The sequence below is a fragment of the Canis lupus genome, chromosome 27, assembly GCF_011100685.1.
Source record: "Canis lupus familiaris isolate Mischka breed German Shepherd chromosome 27, alternate assembly UU_Cfam_GSD_1.0, whole genome shotgun sequence".
In the NCBI taxonomy this organism is placed as follows: domain Eukaryota; kingdom Metazoa; phylum Chordata; class Mammalia; order Carnivora; family Canidae; genus Canis; species Canis lupus.
In genome coordinates, this window is record NC_049248.1 from 23,527,406 (window position 1) to 23,554,151 (window position 26,746).

Genomic DNA, 26,746 nt, shown 5'->3' on the forward strand with positions numbered 1-26,746 from the left:
ACCAAAGCAGAAGCCCCCAAAAGTCAGCAGAAGCAGTCATTAATGAACAAGATCAATTATAGTCAAATCAAAGTCAACAGGGAACACTCAAACTCATTCTAATGTATATAACAATAGATGTAATTTGGACCTGTCAAATCTAGCTTCTTTTACTTTTCTGGTAACAAAACCTGACAAAATGCTTCATTGTCATATTATTACTACCCCAGATATATCATAATTTCTGTTGAGAATGCAGAATAAAACCACCCACACCGTATACACATATTACACACATACACACATACACACACACGTGGATACACACATTTTGATGAGTATTTTGCAAGTTGTAGATTTGCCATAAGCTCAAAAAAAGGTAATGTAACAGAGCTGAAACATATTGCCAAACAAAATATTTTTTAAAAACTTAATGGAAAATGACTTATAAATGGTCACTGTCTAAAACAGGTCAACACAGTATGGTCTATAGTCAAAATCTAGCTCACCACCTATAAAATAAGAATGATTTAATGAACAAACATTTATAATCAATTTGAGAATTGAAGACATTAATTATGAAATGTCTCCCCCACCAAAAAAAATTCAATTTTTCTCATTATTAGACTACTATTATAAAAACTTTCCTCAATTATTATTATTAGATTTTGAAATATGCCAATAAATTTTGTGGAAATTTTTTTTCTTTCTTAAAGTACTTATATAATATCTTCAATTTTGCCTCCTAGTCTACAACAACTAAAATATTTACTATCTGGTACTTATCAGAAAAAGTTTGCCAACACCTGGTCTAAAAACAATCTGATCTACAAAACTGTCTTAGTCCTACTTATTTGTAGCTTTTATAATATATATGTGTATGCATTTAGAGTATATAACGTAACTATTCACATAAAAGATTTATAACTACCTTCTAATGCTTTCTAAATCATAAAGGGCCATAATAACTATCCCCTGAAAACAGATTCCTAGGCAGAGCTAACAATAATGGATGGCATTGATCTCATCTCAGAATAAAACAGAAAGAAGGTACTAATTTTACCCAATAATTTAGTTTTAAAAAAATAAAATTATAAAACCCAGTGCTAGCTGGGGCATAAGCAAGAAAACCCACTTCTACATTAACTGTAGTAGTGTTACATGGCACAATCCACCTGGAAAGGAATATGGTAATAAATAACAAAGTCCATTAAAACACCTTGATACAGTTAAATACACTTTCTGTAAATCCAAAAATATGAAAACATACACACGCATAAAGATGTTCAATAGACTGTTACTTATGATTATAACCTGCCCTTAACATTTGCTGAGTTTTAGAAATGAGAAAGCTGGGCACTACCCTTTCCTTCTTACCAGTAGAAAATCATTCCTCTACCTTAGTCTTCCTTTTCTTTCCCTCTTCATCTCTGCAGCTACTGTCTTGGACTAAGAACCTGCTCTTTCTCATTTGGAGGCTGGATTGACAAAGTGAGGCCTAAGTTTATCCAATTTGAAAAAAAAAAGAGGTAAAAATTGTGAATACGAAATTTGCATCACCAATGCCACTCAATGTTAAGAGTACGTTAAGAAAAGCATAATACAGGTAGATTAGTAAGATAGAAAGAGAAAATGGTCATAACTAACTAAATTCAAAAACATACTTTTTATAAATTCTGTAAAAACGTATGACCATGGGAACACATTTTAGAGTCCCTACTCATGCTAGAGGTCCATGCAAGCCAAGAGTTTTTCATTTAAGCTTTATTTCAGCTCCTTGGTATATCTGGCTTCTTATCAAACCCTCAATTCCTAAGGTTAGTAATTTCTAAGCCATCCATCCAATCATACTGCTGAAGATTAATTTTTCTAAAATGAAATTCTAAACACATTTCTTCACTACTTGAAAAACTTCCTTGCCAATAGTATAATTGGCACAAATCCCTCCATGATATCACCTCCACCTACTTCTCCAACCTCATTCTCTGTTGTTCCAGACATGCTGCATTATTTACAGTTCCTCATAATATTATTTCAATCCTCCCATACCTTAGCAGATGCTCTTTCCTCTTACTAAAATACATTTTCTTCTCTTTTCCAGCTAACAGATTTCTACTCATGCTTCTTCTATCCCGGCTTACCTGTTAAAGCCTTCCCAGATCTTACAATAGAGTTGAGAGCAAGCTCATTGGCTAACTTGGCTGCAGTACTGCACATACCACCTGTTAGAAGGACTCATTCACTGTATATTTTCCCTGATATTTTAAAAGCTCATCAGGGCAGAGATCTTGTTCTAGCCATCTTTCCTCAAATGCCTGCAGTGAGTAAGTACCTAGTAATCCTTGGTTGAAAAAAATGAATGAAAAAGGAGAAGCAAGCATGCCAAAAGGTTATTTTTGTTGCTCGCAGTTATTGTTATGTTAGCAATTTTTACCTTTATTTTAAGATACTTTGTTATGTGGCTCTATTTGTTTTATAATAGGAAATCTAATTTAAAATAAAACATTTATTTGAACCTTACTCTAATTTTCATTAGATGTGCTATCTAATTCTTTTAAAACTCTGCACACCTGTGCCAGGCTTATTTATATGGCCAAGAGTCTACTTTACTTGAAATCATATTTAGATCCCTATATACAATTAGCTAAATAAATATCATTAGTGCAGCTTCATTAAAGTGTATTTTTCTCAAATATTTCTCAGTACACAAATTTCTCAGTAAGTGAGCATCTACTAGAGTTTGGCAAGAAAAATCTTATAATGGACTTATTTCTGTAGGTATATATTTCAAGCAGCAACTGAAAGGGATAATAATTTTTTTGCCATCTGGAATAAAACAGTGATAAATACTACAAGACTCAAATTATGTTTATATGCATGAAGCCATGTTTCTGAATCACTATTATAATTCCTATCTCCCACCTAGGATGCACTAAAGAATTGTTTTTAAAAGGAAAAAATCCAAAATAATCTGATAATTCCCCTAAATATAATCCTCATTGAAGCTGAACATATTTTATCCTTTTTCAGTAAAGCTATCATTACCATTATCCAGCAAATGCCTGCAGAGACTTTATAGCACACATTTACCCTTTTAGTTTTGTATGATTTAAATATGTTGTTTTATTACACATTGTTTAAATATGCTCTACATGAAGCAGCCCACATACACACAGCACATTTAGATATGAATACAAGTTAAAAGCACCAAAATGCAAACCACAGGCCATAGGAATAATATCACCATTTTCATTGCTTCAGAGCCATTTGAATCCTGGTTGAACTTAAACCCTTAGTTCAGTTATGAATTCATTTTCTAACCTATGTTATAATGGCATTATATTGGACCTCTCCACAAACATGTTCCTATTTCTCCATTGTGTAAGTTGTTATTCTCAGTCCACGTGATGACAGACCTTTTGGCTAAATATGAGCTTTTTTCCAGGATGGATCCATGCCTCAACCAAGCTGGTTTGGTTGTTTAAAGGAAAGACAGTACACTCATTGCATAAGTCTGCATGCAAGATTCATTTGAGATAAAGTGTAGTATAGCAGGGAGAATACAAGCTTTAGAGTTACACAGTTAGGGGGAATCCCTGCAATAACATTTTAAGGTCTGTGTGAAATTGAGGTCATTGAACCCTGGTGTTATGGGTTGAATTGTGCAAGCCCCCTCCCAAATTCATATGTTGAAGTCCTAACTCCTAGTACATCAGAAAGTCACATTTGAAAATAAGGTCATTGTTATAATTAGTTAAGATGAGGTCATTAGTGTGGGCCTTAATCCAATATGATTGATGTCCTTATTTAAAAAAAAAAAAAAGCAAATTTGGACATAGAGATAGACACTCATAGAGAAAAGATGATGTGAAGAAACAGGGAGAAGAGCCATCTACAAGTCAAGAAGAGGGAATAAATTCTTCCCTCACAGCTCTCAGAAAGAACCAATGCTGCCAAAACCTTGATTTTGGACTTTGACCTTCCAGAATTGTGACATAATAAATTTCTATTGTTTAAGAGTCAATCTGCAGTCCTTTGGGTTTCCCAGACTCTAGGGGACATATTCAGGTTGTCTAACTTGTTACCACCCTATAGTATTTTGTTATGGCAGCCCTAGTAGACTAATACACCTGGTTTCCTCAAATACCACATCCGTGCCATTAAAAAGATTAAAAAACACATTAGAGGTACTCAAAATAGGGTAGGGAATATTTTTTTTTTATAATTTAAGATAGAATATTTGAAGAATTTATTTCATACCCTTAAATCTTATTTCTCTCCCAATTCAGGTAGCCATGTTGTCATACTCTGTACTCATAGCATTAGAAAATTATTAGCAGACAAGAGAAGCATGGGGGTGGAGGTGGCAGGGGAGGTGTTGATTAAAGTATTAGTTTTTGAGCTTCAAAAGCCTAAGGTCTCTTTGGGAATCTGTAATGACTCCATGACTACAGAAGACCTAGAAGAGACTGTCCTATGTATTAACTAAGCTTAGAGTACTTTTACCCTCTGGGTAAAAAATAAGGTGATCAAAACATCTATAGACATTAGTGGACCAGTGGTAATTTGAGGTGGGCAGACTCCATCTTTACCCTCCCCTCACCACCTCAACTCATCCTAGTGATGTCGGAATAAACAGACATTAGATGGGAAGATTCAACTGAGTTACCGCCATTAAACAAGTATGAAATTCCAAAGTAAAGGGCCAGATCAAATTCCAGATTAAAAAAACAAAACAAAACAAAACAAAACAAAACACGAGACTGGTCAGATGGCTCTAAAACCTACAAGATAATGTAAAGGATCAAAACAATAGAGATTAAGAGAAGCTTTACAAAGAGATTCTTGATTGCGCTGCTACTTTATGGTAAGCCCCACCTCCCCACCACCTACCCAAGCTAAAGGGCTGGAAGATACTATTTTTTCTCTTTCCAGTATTTAGAGAGGCTTCAAAGGAACAAGTTAGACAACCTGAATATGTCCCCTAGAGTTTGGGAAACCCAAAGGACTGCAGATTGACTCTTACCTTGGAAATCTAGAGGACAAAAGGGTCAGGCTAGGAGCAGCTCTGAAATCTGAGAAGTACCTGCACCCTTCCTGCCCACAGAAGTTCTAAGATGCATGCTTTCATGAAGCAAGTGTGGGCCACATGTGAGAGAGCCAGCTTGAAGCCCAAGATGACCATCTGGAAGTATCACTGATATACCAAATGGGAGTTCATGTAGAATGGAATATCTGAAAACCAAAAGCTCCACTGGAAAGTGAATAGCTAGAGAAGCCTGGCCTATGTCAGGGGAGGTGAAGCCAGATGGGTCCAGCAGGGAAGCCACCAAAGTCCTCCCAAAGTGGCCGAGTATCCAAGTGAGTTTAAACATTGCCAGGCCCCAGAATGCATGAAGCCAGCTTAACATAGGACCGTTTCAAGTAAAAAAACATTCCTAAGCCATGTATCTCCTCTTCTTTCCCACGCTCCAATCACTAAGGTTTAGCAATAGCTAGCAACTGGGAGAGGAGGTGACAGATAAAAAAAGAAAAAAACTCCACACCCTTTCCCAATGCAATTTTTGGTCCAACCCAAAAATGGGCCCCAGATGGGGGAGACGAGATGATGGATATTAAATTAACTTGCAAGCTATGATTATGGTCTGAGATTAGACATTCTAATTTCTGAATGAACTATGTTTGGAATCTAAAGTGCCAAAAAGATTTTTTTTTAATCTAAGAGTAGTCCTATTAGGGATGGAGCCTGCCTGAGACCTACTTTTTTTTCCTAAAGGCAAGGGAATATCCACCACCCTTTCTCAATTCATTTTAAAGAAACAACAAGAAAAACAAATAAACTATGTTTAGATGGATTTCCTAAGTTGTACTTGTTCAAAGTACTGTTGCAGAGAGAAACCCCAAATATAATGGTGTGAGAAAATGGTAGAGGGGAAAGGCTCCTCTTTCTTGGATATAGTTTGGATCTTAGAGATGGCCAGGCAGATGGACCTGATAGCCTTGTAAAGGACCCCATACAATAGGATGATAGAAGAGCAAAGCAAGTATCATGTGCTTCAGAGTGGCATGCAAGGAGCAAAGAACTTCATCTCACCACAGAGAGTTTCTTCTGATTCAACAGGAGTGACAGCATGTCCTGATATGCCCAGGAGGTACCTGGAAGAAGCTTCGAGAAGAAAAGCAGAAGATCCTCAAAGGAAGATCAAGGTATGCCTCAGCAGTTAGTCACAAGTACTGACAAGGGATAGGAAAAAATCTGTGGCTAATGAAGGAATGGCAGCCAAGTGAACAGGTATGTCACCCCTCAAAAGCTTGGTATCTCATAACCTTACCAAGAACTTAGATGCAACTTCAGATTGCTTCCAAGTGGTTAAATGGAAAATCAAAACGTAATTTAGATTTACCTATAGAAGAATGAAGTTACCAGTCTTGCACATTTAGTGTGTAGACAGAGACATACCTGCCACATAAGGGTAAGCTTGTCCAAGGCTTCTAAGGATCCTCTTGAAGTATGTCTTTACACTGCAGACTGATTAAAAAGCCTAGAAGAGAATTAGAACTAAGTCATTTGGAGGAAGATTCACTGTGTAAAGAGGTCAACTCTCATATATTAGAGAGATTAATTATTAGAGAGATTAATATATTAATCATATATTATTGGGGATATACCAATGGAATGTGATAAACTGAGCTTAACAGAATACAAAACATTTACTAGTATAGAACCCAGGAATTCCATCTAGACATCAGCAGAAAAAAAGAAAATACAAAGTAAAGAAAATAGAAATCAGTTTCTTTAGTTTGTTTTTTTAATCAAATGTTCCAAATTCTAGAACACATAGAAAAGTGAAGGCACGGTAGGAAATTTAAGGTTCCCATCCTAGAAATGTATAATTTTTTTAAAGTATCAAATATGTTTTTACTGAAAGAAGAATAAATTAAAATAGGGCATTAGATTGTGACAGGAGTCACAAGGAGTATCCTTGAATATTTAAGCAGAGAACAGGATGAAGTAAGTAAACCAGAGGGAGGAGCTTTCCCAGCAGAGGGAATAGCAAGTACAAAGGCCCTGTGGTGAGAGCTTGCTAAGCAGTCCAGGGACACCAAAAAGGCCACTGTAGCTTCAGCATGATGTGGAAGAGAGAGAGAAGTAGGACATGAATGAGGTTGGAAAGGGCCAAGGAAAGGCTTTGGATTTTAATCTAGGAGCTGGTAGAGGGCTGTCTTTTTCTTTAATTAAACAATTTAGTTTGAGATAATTGTAGACTCACAGGCAATTGTAAGAGATACGCTCCTGCACCCTTTGCTTCGTTTCCCCCAGTGGTAACATCTTGTAAAACTATAGTATAATATCAAAACCAAGATACTGACATTGATACAATCAAGATAGACCTTTCCTTACCATAAGACTCTCTCAGATTGTCTTTCTATAGCAATAACCATTTCCCTCCCATCCTACCTCTTCCATAAACAGTGGAAATCACTAAATTAACTTACAATTTCTGTAATTTTGTCATTTCAAAAATATTACATAAATGAAATCATATAGTCAACATAATTCTCTGGAGATTTATCCAGGTTAGAGTATCAACAATTATCTCATTTTTATTACTGAGTAGTGTGTTCTATGGAATGGATCATTTAACCATTCACCCTTGAAGGACAATGTGCTGTTTCCAATTTGAAGTTATTATGAACAAAGTTGCTATAAGCATATGCATACAGGGTTTTTTTAAGATTTTATTTATTTATTCATGAGAGGAACAGAGAGAGAGAAAGGCAGAGACACAGGCAGAGGGAGAAGCAGGCTCCATGCAAGGAGCCCGAGATGGAACTTGATCCCAGGACACTGGGATCATGCCCTGAGCCACACAGGCATCCCTGCATATAGGTTTTTACGTGAACAAAAGGTTTTCCTTTCTCTGGGATAAATGCCCAGGAGAGCAATTTCTGGGTTGCACTGGAGTTGTATGTTAAATTTTCTTTAAAAACCTGCCAAACTATTTTGCAGAATGGTTGTGACATTTTATATCCCCATCAGCAATGCATGAGTGAGCCAGTTTCTATGCATCCTTGCCAGCATTTGGTGTTGTCATTATTTTTTTTTATTTTAGTCATTCTGCTTTTCTCTAATGATTGGTGACGATTAGTGATGCTGAACATCTCTCATGTACTTATTTGCTATCTGTGTATAACTTCTCCCATAAAATGTTTTTTCATGCCTTTTGTTCATTTTCTAATTGGAGTTGTTAACTATAGATTGAGAGATTATATTCCTAATACTAGTCATTTTTCAGATACATGGTTTACAAATATTTTCTCCCAGTCTATAGCTTGTCTTTTTATCTTCATAAAAGAGCCTTTCACAGAGCAAAAAGTTCTTAGGTTTGATAAAATCCAATTTATCAATCTTTCCTTTTATGGATTTGCTCGTGGTAGAAAATGCAAAAATGCACTGCCTAACCCTAGATCCCCAAAACTTGCCATTTTTTTCTTAAAAATTTTATAATTTTAGATTTTACATTTAAATTCATGACATATATTGAGTTAATTTTTATATAAACTGTAGACTTAGATAACATTATTTTCTTTTGCCTATGAATGTCCAATTGCTCTAACATCATTTGTTGAGAAGACTATTTCCATCAAACTGGTTCTGCAACTTTGTCAAAAATTAATTAAATAAATTTGTGTTGGTCAATTTCTGGATTCTCCATTCTGTTACACTGATATATGTGCTTATCCCTCTACCAAGATCAAGGAGTCTAGATTACTGTAGCTATATAATAAATCTAAAACTTGAATGGAAAAAAAAAATAAATAAATAAATAAAAAATAAATAAATAAAAATTGAATGGGTTAATCCCTTGTCACTTCATTTTTTTAATTCAAATTCATTATAGCTATTCTGATTCCTTTACCTTTTCATGTAAATTTTAGGATAATTTTGTCTACATGTACAAAAAAGTCTTGCTGAAAATTTGATAGGAATTATGTTGCATCTGTATGTCAGTTTGGGGGAACTGACATCTTTGTAATGGTGAGTCTTCCAGTCCATGAACATGGTATATCTATATTTAGATATTTCTGGATTTTAGCATTAGTCATATACATGATTTGTTATATTTCTACCTAGGAATTTAACTTTTTAGTAACTGTAAATGGCATTGTATTTTTAATCTTGTTGTCCAGGTGTTCACTGCTATTTTAAAAAAATAAAATTGATTTTTGTATGTTTATCTTGTATCCCACTACTTTTCTGAACTCATACTTATTAGATTGACAAGTACGTTTTCTACGTTTCTTGGGATTTTCTACATAAACAAAAATCTCACCTGAAAATAGGGACAGTTTTATTTCTTCCTTTCTAATCTCTATGCTTTTTAATTTCCTTTTTTTTAATATATGGGCTAGAAATTCTAGCAATATATTGGATAAGACTAGTGAGTATACACATTTTTTACCTACTTCCTTATCTAAGGGGAAACAATTCAATTTTTCATAATTAAATGTAATGTTAGTTGTAGACTGTTATGCATTTTTTATAGATGTTCTATATCAACTTGAGGAAGTTCCCTGTTCCTATTTATCTGAGAGCTATTATAATGAATGGGTATTAAATTTTGTCAAATGCTTTTTCTGTATGAAATGATGGAATCAAGTGACATTCCTTCTTTAGCCTGTTACATGATGGATCACACTAATAGTTTTTCAAGTTCTGAACCAGACTTGCATCCCTAGAATAAATTCTATTGATCATGAGATATAGGTCATTTTATATGGGTTCTATTTGCTAATGTTTTGTTAAGGATTTTTGTGCCTGTGTTCATGAGGTTTATTTGTGTCTGGTTTTTCTTTTTTCTTTTTTTTTTTTTTTTTTTTGGAACTTACTGTCTTTGTTGGATTTTAGTATCTGGATAACACTACCAAAAAATAAATGGTTTTCTGGAGGAGACTATAGAGTTGGATGGTACTTCTCTAAGTGTCTGTTAGAACTCTCTAGTGAACCCATCTGGGACCCGATTATTCTTTTTGAAATTATACAAATTTTCTGTTCAATATCATTATTAATTATAGGGATATTCAAATTATCTATTTAATATTAGGTGAGTTATGGCAGCTTATGTTTTCTGAGCAATTGGTCCATTTCTTCTAAGTTGTCAAATGTGTGTGTATAGAGCTGCTTGTAGCATCCCCATATTATCCTTTTGATGTCTGCAGTGTGTGCAGTGATCACTCTTTTTCCTTCCTCATATTGATAATTTATGTCTTTTCTCTTTATTCTTTGTTAGTCTTGCAGAAGTTTGTCAATTTCATCAGTTTCAAAAAGCCATATTTTTTTTCACTTATTGTTTTTCTGCTTTCAATTTTATTGGCATTTGTTCTTAACATACCATTTCCTTTCTTCTGCTTTCTTTGGGTCTATTCGGTTCATTTTTTTATAGGTTCTTGAAATGGGAGGTTAGATTACTGATTTGAGATTTTTCCTTTTTTCTAATGTATATATTTAGTGCCTTTTTTTAAATAATTTAGTGCTTTGATTCCTCTTAGCACTACTTTATCTGTGACCCACATATTCTGATGTTGTATTTTTATTTTCATTCATTTCAATGTATTTTTATGTTCTTTGAGACTGCTTTTCTGGCCTATGGATTATTATTTATAATTCAGTATGTTGTTGAATTTCCAAATGCTCAGAGATTTTCATGTTATTTTTTTCACTTCTAATTTGATTCCATGGTGGTCAAAGAATACATTCCAAAAAACTTTAATTCTTTTTAAATGTGTTGAGATTTGTTTTCTGATCCAGGATATAGTCTTTCTTGATATATATATATCTTAGTCACATGACAAGAATATGTGTTTTGCTGCTGATGGGTGGAATTGTTTCTCTTTTTTAAAATTTTATTTATTTATTTACTCATGAGAGACACACACACAGAGAGAGAGAGAGAGAGAGAGAGAGAGAGGCAGAGATACAGGCAGAGGGAGAAACAGGCTCCATGCAGGAAGCCGGATGTGGGACTACATCCTGGGACTGGGGGATCATGCCCTGGGCTGAAGGCGGTGCTAAACCACTGGGCCACCGGGGCTGCCCCTGCCTAGTTTTCTAACAACTGATGATGTAGGGGTAATGAAATCTTCAACTTTATTTGTGAATTTGTCTATTCCTCTTTTCAAATCTGTCGATTTTTACTCCATGTGTTTTAATTCACTAATTTAAGGCATACATATTGAGGATTGCCATGTCTTTTTGATGGAACTCTTTAATTATTATAGAATAATACCCCCTAGCATTGATATTTTTTCTTTTGTTCTCCAGGCTACTATATCTGATAATAGTATAGCAACTACTGCCTTTTTTAATTTAGGTTTTCATTATATATCTTTATTTATCCTTTTACTTTCACCTGCCTATATCATTATACTTGAAGAGAATTTCTTATAAACAGCATATAGTTAGGTCCTATTTTTAATACACTCTGACAATCTTTCAATTGGTGTATTTGGTCCATTTATATTTAATATAATTATTGATATGTTAGGACTGAATTCTGCAATTTCATTTTTTGCTTTCTGCTTTCCTCTATTGATCACTTCTTTTTTCTGCCTTCAACAATTTTTATAATTCAACTATGATTTATATGCAGTATTTTTTACTGTTTATTTGTACAGCTTTTTTAGTTGTTGCTTTAGGGATGACATTATATATACATAACTCATAGTCTGATGATATCATCATTTTACTACTTTGGGCTAAGTATGTCATGAATTGTTCCCTACTAAATATTTCTGGAAAAATGTGAGATTGATAAATCAAAAATATGAAAATCAAAATAAATGTACTATCTGAAATACTGTTTTGTTTTCTCCCCACGTTTTCTTATTTCCCTCCACCTAAAACTATGCATGTATTCATATCTCCACTAAAAAAGATAACTAAGAAATGAATTGAGATTAGTTGGGGTTGGAGGGGGAGGAGAACCGGACTTTAATTTGATGTATACTCTTGGATAGACAACTTTAAAGGTAATTTCTAAGAGAATATGTTTTCTAATGAATTAAAATTAAGAGAAATCAGAAAAATTTTTGAAGTCTGAACAAAATTTTTCCCTTATGTCAAGGCTGTGGACCATCAGCAATTCATAGTCTGTTAAAACTGTGAGTAGGTTTAACAGTTACTTAGACTGTTGTTCTATTTTATAGAAAATGGTTTTCAGAGAGATGAAGATAACTTGTACGAGATCACAGGTGAGTCAGTGATACAGCTGAACCTAAAACTGAGGTCTAATGATATGGAACTACCAAATGAAGAATAAAAATATTAAATTTTTATCTAAAGTGTATCAAAAGTCTGCTTGGGAATGGAGTTATGCTTCATTTCCTTAAGAAAGGCAAATTAAGAACATGGCAGATGGAATATGATCACTCATCTACATTGGAATTTAACCAGGACACTGGGGTTTAAACTTACCCACATGCCAAAAATAGCAATTGGTAGCAAATAAATGGTCCAACCATTGATACTATTGCAGACACTGACCCACAAGAGGTTCCAAACATGAAACTGTAAAACTGTAAGAGTTAGCATGTCCTTTTCCATTGTGTATCAGTAAGCTTTATCCCATCTATTCAGGTTTCTCCAAAGTGGCAAATTTGAAGGACACCGGCATAGTTTGCACATTATGCAGTTCTTACTCACTTTAGATGTAAAAACACTTGAGTGCTTACAAAAGGAACTGTCCTCAATCCCAAAATATTTTTTATACTCCTTGATTCATTTTATGAAGGATCAAAACTCTAGCTTGTAGCGGAGTATCAGACTTCCTCTTTTAGTCATGAAATCATCTATGATCCAAACTGTAGAAAAAATTCTCGCTCTACATCTCCCATTTATATTCACAGTCAGATACTATAATTAAATAATAGAGTTTCATTTACTTGGGCTCAAATCCATTAATTTTTTTTCTTATTTTTACTCATCTCTTTTCTCTGAAATGTATCCCAGTATTATTATTATCCTTGAGCACACAAATACACAGACTGTGAATCTATAATGAGATCTTCCTATTTTTTTTTAGAATAGATTTTGCTTTGATTAAATGTCTACATTGCCTTTACTTAGATGCTTTCCAAATTTGAACAAATACCTGATCCTATTGAAAAAATAAAGTCAACCTTTAACAGATGACCTCCTAGCCAAATATATGTATTATATTTGCTCCAGGGAAAAACTGGTTCACAAGCTTACTTGGTTTCCTTGACCTGATGCCAGCAGAGAGTGAAAGTGCTAATGCTCTGCATCGAAGTGAAAATTCAAATGCCCTTCCGTTCCAGCCCAGTGGATTAGCCAAATGATGGAGAACTGTTAGGATCATGTACAGAGAGAGCCACCTACTTTCTTCTCAACCAGTAGTGCCACATGTGATGAGAAGCAGGACAAGAAGGAGTAAAGGTGCTAAATACTGCAACAGAGAAGTATCTACATTGGAAAGAAAAACTAAGCTATCCAGCTGTCACTGCATCCACCTCTTTAACCAGAGAGAACTACTACCACACTCCTAGACTTTTTTCACAAGAGAAGAGGAAGCTTGCAAAATTTGTATTCACACGTCCAATGTTGTGCTCTCACTGCATGCCTATGAAACTCCCTTGTCAACAGAGCTTTTACCCTTGCCTTTTTCTCTTTTTCAGGATTTCTACTCCAAATCCCCAGCACACTTAGAGTAGTGATCTCAGAGGCATTTCTATAGCTGATGCAAATTATATTTCTTTGTTTGCCTCCCGGAGATGGGGTGGGAAAGATAAAGAAGTGTAAAAGCCCCAAAGTGGCAGCTAAAACCAAAACAGCTGATGAAAGCTCATAACATTTTTCACTAGTTTACTGTGTAAATGCCCCCTGCTAATTTAGAAAAGCCTTTGTGGCTTTTAACATTAAAAAGTAAAATAGATGTACTTCTATGCTGATGTGCATGGACTGAAGATGAAGTTATACTTTACCAGTGAAAAATCAGTAATTGAACAGATATAATATCTTCAACATAGCCTATGAACTGTTGATAAGAGGGCAATTTATAATACATTTTTCATTGTTAATAGTCAACATTTCTACATAGGAAGACTTGTTTCCCGTTCCAGTTGTAGTACCATCATGTATCAAATGTAAACTATAAAATAACTGACCTAGTTTGGATATGATAGCACATACTATTTTAATGCTTTTTACAACACAAAGCTATTATTCCTGACTAGAAGCAAAAATCCTCATAATACACCAAATTCTATATCAGTGAACAAAAAGCAATCTTAAATTAACCCCTCAGCTGATACAGTAAAGACTGAAGAGATAAGTACAGTAAGAACTACATACCAATCTGTGGATTAAGCTGGTACACTTTGTTCATCCTATAGCTCTTAGCCCAAGCTGAAAGTGCAGAGTAAAACAGTCTTCAGGCCACCTCTATGAATAAGATGAAATTCCTGGTCTTCATATTAATGTCACAGACAGTTCACCCCATCTCTGAGCACTAAGTCAAATTAAATAAATATATTGTTGAGCAATACCGGTAACGTACTTTGTTAGATGATGTGAAGAAAACAAAGTCATTAAAACTTATTAATAAAGAAGCTGTGATCTAACTACTTCAAAGTTAGAAAAGTCATTAGCAGAGAAAGAAGTAAAACAAGGAATGCATTCCAGAATGTCAGGAAAGGGGTTGTTACAACAAAATATACATTTGTGTGTTCACATATAAAAAAATTAAATAGCACCTGAAGTACAATAATGTCAAAAATTATAGAACCCTGACTTTAAACTGAAATTCTCTGGTCAGAAGAACAGGAAGACCTAGAGTTGCAGCAAAACAGTAGGTGGTCTCTCTAAGTACTGAAAGGGCAGGAAGAACCTGAAGAACAAGGCCTGCTGACAGGCTCAAGCAAGAGCTGGGCAGGCCCTAGGTTTTGGAAGGAGCCAGAGATAACAGGACCCAAACACTTTCATCTAAGGAGCTCTAAGAATCAGGGTTTCTGCATCCACAGTTCAGTCAATCCTGATTTATTCTCCCCAAGTGTCTGTCCACTGACATATCTTAGACTAGCCCTTGTAACATACTCATGATTCTCTCCACTTTATATCCAGTCATCTCCAAAGGCAATGGAGGGAGACGTCAGTTGCCAACCCATTTGGATGACATCTGATATTTCTTAGTCATATGTAGTATCTTTGGAGCCCACAAAGACCCACGGAAGTAACTGAGTATGAAGATCTGAGTAAAGAAACATAGTGACTGAAACAGTATGTAATAATTTCAGATAATGGTTCCATTCCTGATTTGGTTAAAAAAAGATACTGAATATCCAAAGATGCTGAAGGTACACAAAATAAGGTCTATACAGTAAATGCTATTTTTATTTTGAGCATTGAATTCAAATACAGTTTTATAAAAATACTACAATAGAACAAAGTGTTTATCATAAAATCTGGACTTTATTCTGGGTAGAGTCTTCCTATTTGGGTGATCTTAGGCTTGTTACTTAATCTCTAAGCCCAGTTTTTATCTGTAAATTAGAAATAATACCAGAAAAATTGTTACTCAGCATCTCATTGAAAAACCACACTATTCTCAAACTTCACGGTTCAAGTGGGTTTGACCCACACTCCCTTTAGCTACAGTTTAGGGATGACTGTTCAGGCCTAAGTCATCATTACCAGTTCTGGGAAGCCAAGTGGGGATCCTCAACATCACAACAATTGCTAGATTGTGGTTACTGAGGGTCTTCCAGGCCAAAAGAGTCAACTAAGAGAAAAATAAAACTAAGAGATGGGAAAACAGAGTGAGAGATGGATGCCTGGACATATACTATGAGCTTAAAGTTTATTTTTTAATTAGGGTACCGGTATATTCCCTTTCTTATTTCAACTATTTTGAGATAGGTTTTTGTCTAACCTACTACATGGAGTTTTTGTATTGGTATGCAAGGAAAAACTGAGTTAACACCCATAAAGTATTTGCTACTCTTGGGCATACAGCAAATGCTTAGTAAGTTATTTTTATGTCCAGAATGATAGATTATTTAAACTTCCCTTTCCAAGATGATTTAATTGAAAAACAATTTTCATGGGACTCATTAAGGTATCAAGGGTTTCTATTTTCAAGAAAGCCATAATCAATAATAGAAGATGTTAATAATAGCTCAAAGACATAGAAGAGAAGTCTCAAAAGGCAGCAGATAATTTGACCAACAAATAAATTAAAGACAAAGTGATACTTAAGTCTTCAGAGGAAAGAGAGAGAAAAGACCCTTGAGCTAGGCTGGTTACCAAAAGGCTTCACAGACATGATATTTCAGCTGAATTTTGAGGAACAGGAAAGATCTGGAAAGCTGTAGGGAAGAGCAGATAGCATTCCAGGCATGCATCTCAAAAAATATAAGTGGTGGTACTGAAGACCAGGACACTCTTGGACTATAATAGAGGGTTTTCAAGGAGAGCCAATGAAGAACTAGAAAAAACAGCTCAATGCAGATGACAAATCTAAAGGGCAAGTTTAATCATATTTCACGATTAAAAGAAGTTGGTTTCACTGAGCTCATTTACAGGTACAATGGGATGACATTTGGTTGCTCATATAATTCTTAGTGAAATTTTTAAAAATAATAAAAATCAGAGGAATGTTTTGAAAGACATTTATAATCAAATAAAAGATCTTTGGGGCACCTGAATGGCTCACTCAATTAAGTATCCGACTCTTGATTTCAGCTCAGGTGATAATCTCAGAGTTGTGAGATCAAGCCCCAAATCAGGCTTCATGCTGGGCATGAGAAATCTGCAAAGGTTCTTTCTCTCCCTCTGCTCTTCCCTACTCATGTTCTCTTTCTATAAAACACACACACACACACACACACACACACACACACACACACACACCTTTGGATATATTATATCATATTGCCTTTTTCCTCCCTTTTTTCTTATTCTAGCAGTAATTGCTCATTATTTTACTCACATTCTACACCCAAACCAATACACAAAAGCACCCTTGGGCAAAATGTAACAGATAGGGTAGTTTTCTCCTCAATATCCCTTCCTCAGCATGTAAGAGCTGTGCAGTTTGAGAGATTGACCCCAACCTCTGTGGTATTAAATTTAAAGCAACCATGGTAATCCTATCCTCCTTGCCAGTGACTGGTTGATGCCAGGAACCTATCCCTTTCAGTAGGTTGCCTTTTCATTTTGTTGATGGTTTCCTTTGCTGTGCAAAAGCTTTTTATTTTGGTGAGGTCTCAATAGTTTATTTTTGCTTTTGTTTCCCTTGCCTTAGGAGACATATCTAGAAAAATGTTGCTAAGGCTGATGTCAAAGAAATTACTGCCTATGTTCTCTTCTATAAGTTTTATGGTTTCAGGTCTCATGTTCAGGTCTGTAATCCATTTTGAGTTTACTTTTGTGTATAGTGCAAGAAAGTGGTCCTGTAACATTCTTTTGTATGTAGCTGTACAGTTTTCCCGCATGATTTATTGAAGATATTGTCTTTTCTCCACTGCATATTCTTACCTCCTTTGTTTTAGATTAATTGGCCATATAAGCATGGGCTTATTTTTTTTTTTTAAGATTTTATTTACTTTAGAAAGAGAGAGAGCATGAGAGGAGAAGTGGAGAGAAACACAAGCAGATTCTGTGTTGAGCACAGAGCCCGAACTCATGATCATGAGATCAGACCTGAGCTGAAACCAAGAGTCAGGAGCTCAACAAACTGCACCAGCCAGGTGCCCCATGTTGGATTATTTCTGAACTCTCTATTTTGTCACATTGATCTATGTGTCTATTTTTGTGCCAGTTGCATACTGCTATGATTATTACAGCGTTGTAGTATATTTTGAAATTTGAAATTGTGATACCTCCAGCTTTGTTCTTTTTTCTCAACCTTTGGCTTTTAAAGGTTTGTTGTGGTTCCATATGAATTATAGGATTTGTTCTAGTTCTATGAAAAATGCTCAAAAAAAAAGAAAAATGCTCTTGGTATTTTAATAGAGATTGCATTGAATCTGTAGATTGCTTTGGGTAATATGGACATTTTAACAATATTAATTCTTCCAATTCACGAGCATGGAACATTCTAAGGCAAATCAAAACCACCATGAGATATCACCTTACACCTATCAGAATGGCTAGAATCTAAAAGACAAGAAGTAACAAGTGTTGGCAAGGATGTGGAGAAAAAGGAACCCTCATGCACTGTTGATGGGAATATAAATTGGTGCAGCCATTGTGGAAAACTTACAAATTAAAAATATAAACACCATGCAATCTAGTAATTCCATTACTGAGTATTTACTCAAAGAAAAAGAAAACACTAATTCCAAAAAGTACATGCCCCCTTATGCTTATTCTAGGATTACCTAAGACAGCCGTATATGGAAACAGCCTAAGTATCTATTACTTGGGTAGCCATTGATAGATAAATGGATAAAGAGATTTTGAGAGTGTGTGTGTGTGTATGTGTGTGTGTGTGTGTGTGTGTGTATGAGATAGATAGATTACTCATCTATAAAAGATGAGATCTTGCCATTTGTGAGACCATGTATGGACCTAGAGGGTATTATGCTCAGTGAAATAAGTCAGACACAGAAAGACAAATACCATATGATTGCAGTTATATGTGGAATCTAAAAAAAAAAAAAAAAAGAATAAAAGAACAAACATAGAAAGCAGAATCAAATCTATAAATACAGAGAACAAACTGATGGTGGCCAGAGGGAAGGGGGTTGAGGGATGAGCAAAATGGATATAGAGGAGTGGGAGACACAGGTTTCCAGATATGAAATGCATAAGTCACAGGAATAAAAGGGACAGCCCAGGAATATAGTCAATATTATTGTAATAGTTTGGTGACAGGCGGTAGCTACACTTGTGGTGAGTATAGTATAAACTTATTGAATCACTATCCTGAGCATCTGAAACTAATGTAACATTGTATGTCAACTATATTCAAATAAAAAAAAAGAATAAAGCTGACATACAGAGGATGGCAGAGCTAAGGGAACTGCAGAGATAAGATGGTGAAAGCACTAGACAAAGTTAACCCAACAGTCCGCTCTACCTCGAGTGTCTGGCTATGTAAATTGTTATTTTTCTTTATTACTTAATCTGGTTAGACATTTTTTTCAAACACTACCCCAATTTCTTTAAGAAATACTTTAATAAAAAAATAAATAAATACTCTAATGAGCCAGTACACTTGCATATCATTTGCAAATGACTGTGATCCAATAACACATCTAATTTCATGGCCTTCTGGTTATTCCTAGGGCCTCTAGAAGACCACAAACTAGGAATCAGGACAGGTAAACAGTTGGAATGGAGGATCTAGATGTACCAGAAAGCACTTGTCCAAGTGATTCATTTCAGATGAGCAGAATACCATCTTCCAAAAAGATGAGAGTAGTCAGTTGTCAGAGTCACTCAGATTGGTCCAGATATTCTTGCCAAAAAGGGGAACCCCAAAATTATACATAACCAAGGTTCTAAAAAACACAAAAGCTTTAGATCCTCCCATCTACCCTTCCTCTTTCCTCCTACACAACAGCTAAGTAGGGGCATTCTAATCCCTGCTTATATTAATGAAGAGATCCTTATAGATGAGGCTCTGCCTATAAAGGATTTTCTGAACAAGTGGATGCTCTAGAGACTCTATAACTTTCTATGTTTGTTTGTTTGTTTTTGCCAAACAATGCTTTGTGGTACAGTCTCAAGGAGTACAATTATCCATTTAAACCAACTATGAAATAGGATATATGCAGTAAAATTACGATATTTTGCTAGTATTTGAGTGTTTAACTACAGAAATATATAAATAATATGTATATGACAACTTCTGAGGAAATGATATTTACCACAGTAGATACACGTTGGTAAATGGTGATCAAAATGAAGCAATCATACTAAAAAATAAAAGTAGAATTTATGCATAAGAGCCTATAAATACAGTATCTTGTAGCAGATAGATCACCATTAGCCAAAAGAGAACCAAATATGAATATAAACTGTGAAAGAAGATTTTGCCCACAGCATTAAGCCAAAAAGATACTAATTTCAGAAACATTTTTAATGTATCCATTATAGTTCATAGCTAGAAGATGATATTCTTCTATGGCTGAAATGTGGTTCTTTTTTTTTTAAAGGTGTTATTTACTTATTCATGAGAGACAGAGAGAGAGAGAGAGAGAGAGAGAGAGGCAGAGACACAGGCAGAGGGAGAAGCAGGCTCCATGAAGGGAGCCCAACGTGGGACTCGATCTCGGATCTCCACGATCAGGCCCTGGGCTGAAGGCAGCGCTAAACTGCTGAGCCACCCGGGCTGCCCCTGAAATGTGGTTCTTTAAAGTCTTAGAACTTCTGACAGACATCACCTATATTAGGACCAATTTAGATACTTTTGTTTTGACATGAAATTTGATAGCCCAAAATTAATAGTTGAATACTGAAAGTGAAAATTCTCAGCACATCCAATAGCACTGTCTATTTAGGCCTATAAGTAATAACCACACCAGTAGCAATGAACATACCTAGTGTTTAGAAAATAAAAAGTAGCTGAAGAAGTGGATGATGGCAGAATAGATAAAAAATGTGCCTAGAACATCTTGACATGCCACATGCCAAGGACGCTATCAAAGATGACTACAGTTATGTCGAAAGTACTCAGGGCCAACCTGAAGAGGTTTCCATTAGACAAAGGTGAGACAACATGAGGCTTCAAAAAGACTAGGAATTTCAATAGATCAAACTCATCAAATATACTTAAATTCATGAGTTCATGATGATATTTAAAATAAATTACTTGGTTACTTCCTGAGGATGACAGGAAGCTGCTCTAAGTGGTAAAATATTCTCTTTTCAAGGTCAAATACACCCTTGTTCTCAAAGTTTTGTTGCTACCCAAATAAACTTAAATAAGATACACACTTTTATTACTGTTTCTACACACCTATCAGATCCAAATACTCTGCTTTGCTTAAAAAGATAATGGAGCTTTCATTTTACTATTTCATGCTCTCTTTTCTTTGCAGATCCTATCAGAATGAGTTGAAGAATGTACTGATTCTAATGTTTCCTTCTTTTGCAAATCAAATAACAACTTCTTTTCCAACCTGAGAAATTGTTAGCTGCATTTAATGTCACCAACCCTCATGAAAACTGGACCAAAGTATTCTTCTGCAATGTTTATCATTATAGCAAGTTGGTTACAACTACAATTTAAAAGCTCAATATAATCCCATTTGTAAAGGTTGAGTGCACAGTGACCTTAGTCAAGGTAAAACCTGTTCCATAAAACTTAAGAATAGCATCATCCAAGGAAGTCTAGAGGAATGGGTGCATCAATAGACGGAAAATACTTAGTTTTTAATAAAAATCATTCATTGCACTCCTTGCTGTAATTTCACACACACACCTTGAGTAATGTTTCATATTACAAAGTTATTCTTAATAAGCAAATAAGTCAATACTGGATATGATCAATATTCTCAATATTGATCACAATCTGGTTCTCTTCCCATCCCAATGAAATTAAGAATGACTATATGATTAGTTCTAGCCAAGAAATATGAGAAGGAATGTTTGTCACTTTTGGAATAAAGCATTTAATTGCCAGTACTCAGCTATCCACATCTTCTCTTCCTGGCCTGAGAGTGCATAGAAGCAGGTATATATGGAGGTGTATTAAAACGGAAGTCTGGAAAGCAAAGCCAACATGTGGTAGATAGCTGACATCAGAGTCACCTAAACTCACAACAAGGTTTGTAAATGAGATTTAAGGGTTATCTATAATGGTGGCATAACTTATTCTAAATGATGCGCTAGACTTCCGCCTTTTTCTCAAATATCCTTTCCACAAAGATCTAATAAAAACTACTGTCTTATATTGATTTATTGTGGCTAACCAAATTAATTGGATTATGGAAATGAAAGGATTTAGAATTAATATTTTCAGGACTGCAAATTGCTTGAAAATATTACCTATATTTGATAAATCATGCCCGCCTAATAACTATAAAACAACAAATCTGTACTCATATAAATAGAACTTTATTCTAGGATTTCTCTACTGAACAGAGAATGGCATGAATATAACATGAATATAATGTGCAGTAGCCATCTGAACCTAGTTCTTCCTTAAGAACTATGAAAGGACATAAGGTAAAGAGCAGTGTTGATGACATTTATAGAGTCTCTCAAGTCTCAACTGATTCTGAAATAAACTGATAAGGCTTATATTTTCTTGACCTCCTAATCCTTGGAACCAAAAGTACCTGGTAAATGAAATTTGTCTTTCATGATTTCCTCATATCTGCTTGCTCTGATGAATCCAGTATATGCTACCAAAGAGTATTAAAATATAAAAAGTCCATTGTGATATTTCAAGAAGGCTCAATCCAGGGATTTTGTTTGATGCTTTCTCCATGTAAAAAATACTAGGGAACTTTTAAAGTGGAACTTTGTATTTTTTCCTTATACAGAGAACATTTCATATAGCAAGTGGTATGTAAAAATCATACAACATTCCAGGAAACATAATCACCTTTTATCCAAAGCCTCAGCAATCAACAATTTGAAATACTATTCCCTGATGAACACAAAGGTAGTTACCTGGGTCATGAACTAAAATGGCAATTGTCCCAAATATTTCTATTCATTTGATGGGTGCCATAGGAGCTTAAATGGACATGGTAGTGACAGCAATGTATGGACTATTGATTGGAGTATGACAGAGGACTAACAAAATTGCTTCCTCAGCCACAAAGGTGTCCTAGGAGGTCTGCTAGCCCAAAATGACCTGGTGGCTTTTGAGATGTGTAGGTACCACCTGACACTACACAATAATGATAGAGCTGTGTGGAAAGTGGAGATAAGGGCTCCGGCATGTATCTTTGGCAGCAAAATTCACAACATTTCATTTCTTTAAAAAAAAAAAAAAAAAAAAAAGACAGTGGGCAATCATTATACAGTTTAATTACTCCTTTGGGTTCCACAAAGAGCTAAAAAAAATAAAATCACCAACCACCAATCTGCTACCTGTGGCAGCTGAAAAATATTATAGTAGAATTTCAGGGGCAAATAGTGAAATGAGCATCTTCAAATTGTTTGGAAAAGGATCTCCAATCTAAGGAGAATTGACAGCACAGCTTTACGAATAGATAAAGGATTGCCTCAAGGATCTGTCTTGCTTCCTTACTTTTTTAAAGTAATACCTTCATTTGCATAGTAATAACCCAATTATTGTAAGATTAGGTGACAGGAATCTCATTATTGCTATTTCCACAAAACAGTCAATATTCTATTCAATATCTTTTAATGTTGCGCACCTTAAAACATAATTATTTCAATATACCCTCATTCATCTTTAATGTAATTTTCTTTTTTAAAAACCTTGCCATAATTGTTGGTTTTTATGGAATATATTAGTGTTTAAACAAGCATTTTTTCCCCTCAGGCTGCTATGAGAACAAGCAGAAGCATCCAACAGCTTGGGGGCATTTCTGCCTTCCCCCCACACCCCGCACCTCCCAGGAGTTAGTCCACCAAAAGACCAAAGGCACAAACACTGCTACTGAAAAAATCTGTTGTAACAACCTCCACACTCTTCCCAACACTGTAGTTTCCCCTCCTGCTCTTTCACTTCAGGCTCCACAAAAGATGCTTCCATAATGAAATTTCGTCTTAAGGCAACTTTAAAAGTGTTAGCAAATACATTCTGTTAAATTTCAAATTGTATGATCTGGGCTCTTTTCTTCATTGTGTGTGTGTGTGTGTGTGTGTGTGTGTGTGTGTGTGTTTTCCCAGACCACACTGTAGTACAAAAAAAAAAAACCCACTTCCGAGACAGCTGACATACTGGGGAGACCATCTGCCTGCCATAGGTTTACCTGCCATAGGCTTTTACAGTTTCAATTACAAAATAATCAGTACAATAAGTGGCTGGTTACCAGATTAACACAGGAAACAAAGCAAGGAAATAGAGGGGAGAGAGAGAGAGAGAGGACTATCTACATTAAGAGACTACAGAGCCATACATGCTATTACTTCAAAATGATATCAAAATTAATGTACAGTGAAAATAGCAGTTAGATTTTGTCATGAGAGGAAGTAATATCAAAGGGCTGTGGTTTGGAATCTAGAGTTAACACTCCTTGACTGTGGCTCTACTGACTACATATTCTTCAGAATGTTAATCTCTCCGTACTTTGTGAATGAAACTCATTATTCATGAGTATTACAATTAATTTATAGAAAGAAGACTATGTTCTTTAGTCAACACCAACTAAGTTTTCTCAAAATATAAACTTCATCAATCATTAACACCATTCATTGCGTGTTTTTCCACATGTTTTGATGCAAAATATCTCAATAGGCATTAGATACCCCCAGGAGGCCCATCTAAACACAATCTTACCATCACACACCCAAATCATCAAACCACACTCTACTCTTTCCATTCTTGATTGCTGAATAAAACTGCAAGGCTGATAAAACACCTTTCTGCATATTTAATGAATTTTAGGGTATGCTAACTGTATTTCATCATTTTTTTACAATGGGAAACCACCATTCTTTAAAATGAGTTTGGTTGCTATAGGCAATTTTCCCACAAACATAAAAACTAAATAGGCCAATTTCTGATTTAGCAAGCCTTTACTGGAATTAAGTTGTGTAGTTTTATCTCTTTCAAGTCTCTGAGCTGCTCCTCAGAAACTACTCATAGTAGCAAGGACATGAGTCAGATAGACATTGAGTACAAACCCCAGCTCTTTAGAGAAGAATAAACTCAAAGAGCATATTTTTTAGTCAAGATCACCAGTCTCAGTTTATAGCTAAGGTAGAACTAGAATTCAGTTCTCCAAACTCCTATTCTGGAGCTCTTTCAACTTCCTCTCCTATACCATTTAAAATCCAGACCTGATGGGAAGGAAGAATGGCAGTTATACTACATTGATTAAGTATTTTTATCCCTCACTGAGTAATACCACTATACGATGGTCAAGCCAAAAAAACAACCAACCAACCAAACAAACAAACAAACAAAAACAACCAGTGATCATTAAAGTCATCGTTATATATAAGTATCAGACAATGTACTGTTTAATGTTAAATATTAGAAACCCCATTATTGAAAAGCTGAGGTCTAAGAGGTTAAGAAAAGTGATCAAGATCATAGAACAAGTTCCAGAGTCTAAACTCAAAACCAGGTCTGTCTTGGGCACCTGGGTGGCTCGCTCAGTAAGTTAAGTGTCTGACTTCAGCTCAGGTCATGATCCTTGGATCAAGTCCTTGTATCGGGCTCCCTGCAAGGGCTTCACTCTCTCCCCCTTGCTCCTCTTATGCTCTTGCTCTATATATCAAATAAATAAATAAATAAAATCTTTTTAAAAATAAAGATTATTTTATGTTCTAGAGAGAACATATATATATATATAGAGAGAGAGAGAGAGAGAGAGAGAGAGATCCCTGCTTATGCTCTCTCTATATATTAAATAAATAAAATATTTTATAAATAACAAAACTAGGTATGTCTTTTTTTTTTTAAGATTTTATTAATTTATTCATGAGAGACACAGAGAGAGGCAGAGAGACAGGCAGAGGGAGAAGCAGGCTCCACGCAGGGAGCCCGATGTGGGACTCGATACCGGGACTCTGGGATTACACCCTGAGCCAAAGGCAGACGCTCAACCCCTGAGCCACCCAGGCATCCCAAAACTAGGTATGTCTTAAAGAGAAAGCATATAAGTTGCTATTACACAAAGTTTACATATATAATTTACTTTGCTTTCGGCCTGGACTTTCACAACCTTGTCTTTCTTGAGAACTCCAGATGCCATCCAACAGTGCAGACATTGTACAGGGTAAGGCGAAGCCCAGACAATTCAGTCTTCAATACCATACAGTTATCATGCCTCCTTATCTTTGGGTATAATACTGTCTTTTTCTGTAATGCTGTCACCTTCTTCTATTGTCTTTACTTCTCATTGATCATCTACTAAACTCTTACCTATGCCTCAAAATCCTGGTTAGTCATTTCTTCTTCTGAAGTCGTGACCTACTACCTAACCCAACACTTTCCAGGAGAATTAATCTCCCCTTCCTCTGCTATTTCTGAACATTTTTAAAGTTTTTTTTTAAGATTTTATTTATTTATTCATAGAGGTACAGAGAGAGAGAGAGAGAGGCAGAGACACAGGCAGAGGGAGAAGCGGGCTCCATGCAGGGAGCCCGACGTGGGACTCGATCCCGGGTCTCCAGGATCACGCCCCGGGCTGCAGGCGGCACCAAACCACTGCGCCACTGGGGCTGCCCTATTTCTGAACATTTAAACCATATATTCAATTACTGAATGTAATGATTAGCTTACATGCCATCTCCCATTAAGAAAAGCTCCTTGGGGGCTGGTTTAATTCATCTCAGTATCCACAGTACCTACCAGCAATATACTTGAAATAAAGATGTTGTTTTATGTTTAACTGTTACTGAGCTAAAGATATCTATCAAAATTCACTTATACCAATTATCACATTCTTCTTGCAATGATAAATTTCTGCTTATGCTTTTTCTATACAAGAAATAGTTCACGTCTTGTTCCCCTCACTGCACCAAGAATTCTTTATACATAATAGGTGTTTCAGAAATGCTTGTAGAGTTGAATTGCTTACGGGCTTTTTAAGAAAGAGAGAGAGGGCAAATAACTTAGATCTTACAGACTGCTTTAAACTTAGTTGA

At 35.4% G+C, this 26,746-nt stretch overlaps 2 protein-coding genes across 13 annotated transcripts in view; one reads left to right on the top strand and one right to left on the bottom strand.

The window, feature by feature from the left end:
* SOX5 (SRY-box transcription factor 5) overlaps nucleotides 1-26,746 on the bottom strand; it is a 997,462-nt gene that overhangs the window by 841,612 nt on the left and 129,104 nt on the right. For 11 of the 12 annotated variants that reach the window (XM_038577063.1, XM_038577060.1, XM_038577061.1 and 8 more), the window contains one exon: nucleotides 6,440-6,521. The gene's annotated coding sequence lies outside the window, so the exon portion shown is untranslated. Of the gene's footprint in view, nucleotides 1-6,439; nucleotides 6,522-14,350; nucleotides 14,490-26,746 lie in introns of those variants that run through there. The other variant, XM_038577066.1, reaches the window with a different exon arrangement.
* The window catches only part of LOC610488 (heterogeneous nuclear ribonucleoprotein A3-like), a 91,932-nt gene continuing 71,189 nt past the window's right edge, over nucleotides 6,004-26,746 (top strand). The window contains exons 1-3 of the mRNA XM_038577914.1: nucleotides 6,004-6,186; nucleotides 10,425-10,440; nucleotides 12,187-12,231. Coding sequence (XP_038433842.1) covers nucleotides 6,004-6,186; nucleotides 10,425-10,440; nucleotides 12,187-12,231 — 244 coding nt within the window. The remainder of the gene's footprint in view (nucleotides 6,187-10,424; nucleotides 10,441-12,186; nucleotides 12,232-26,746) is intronic.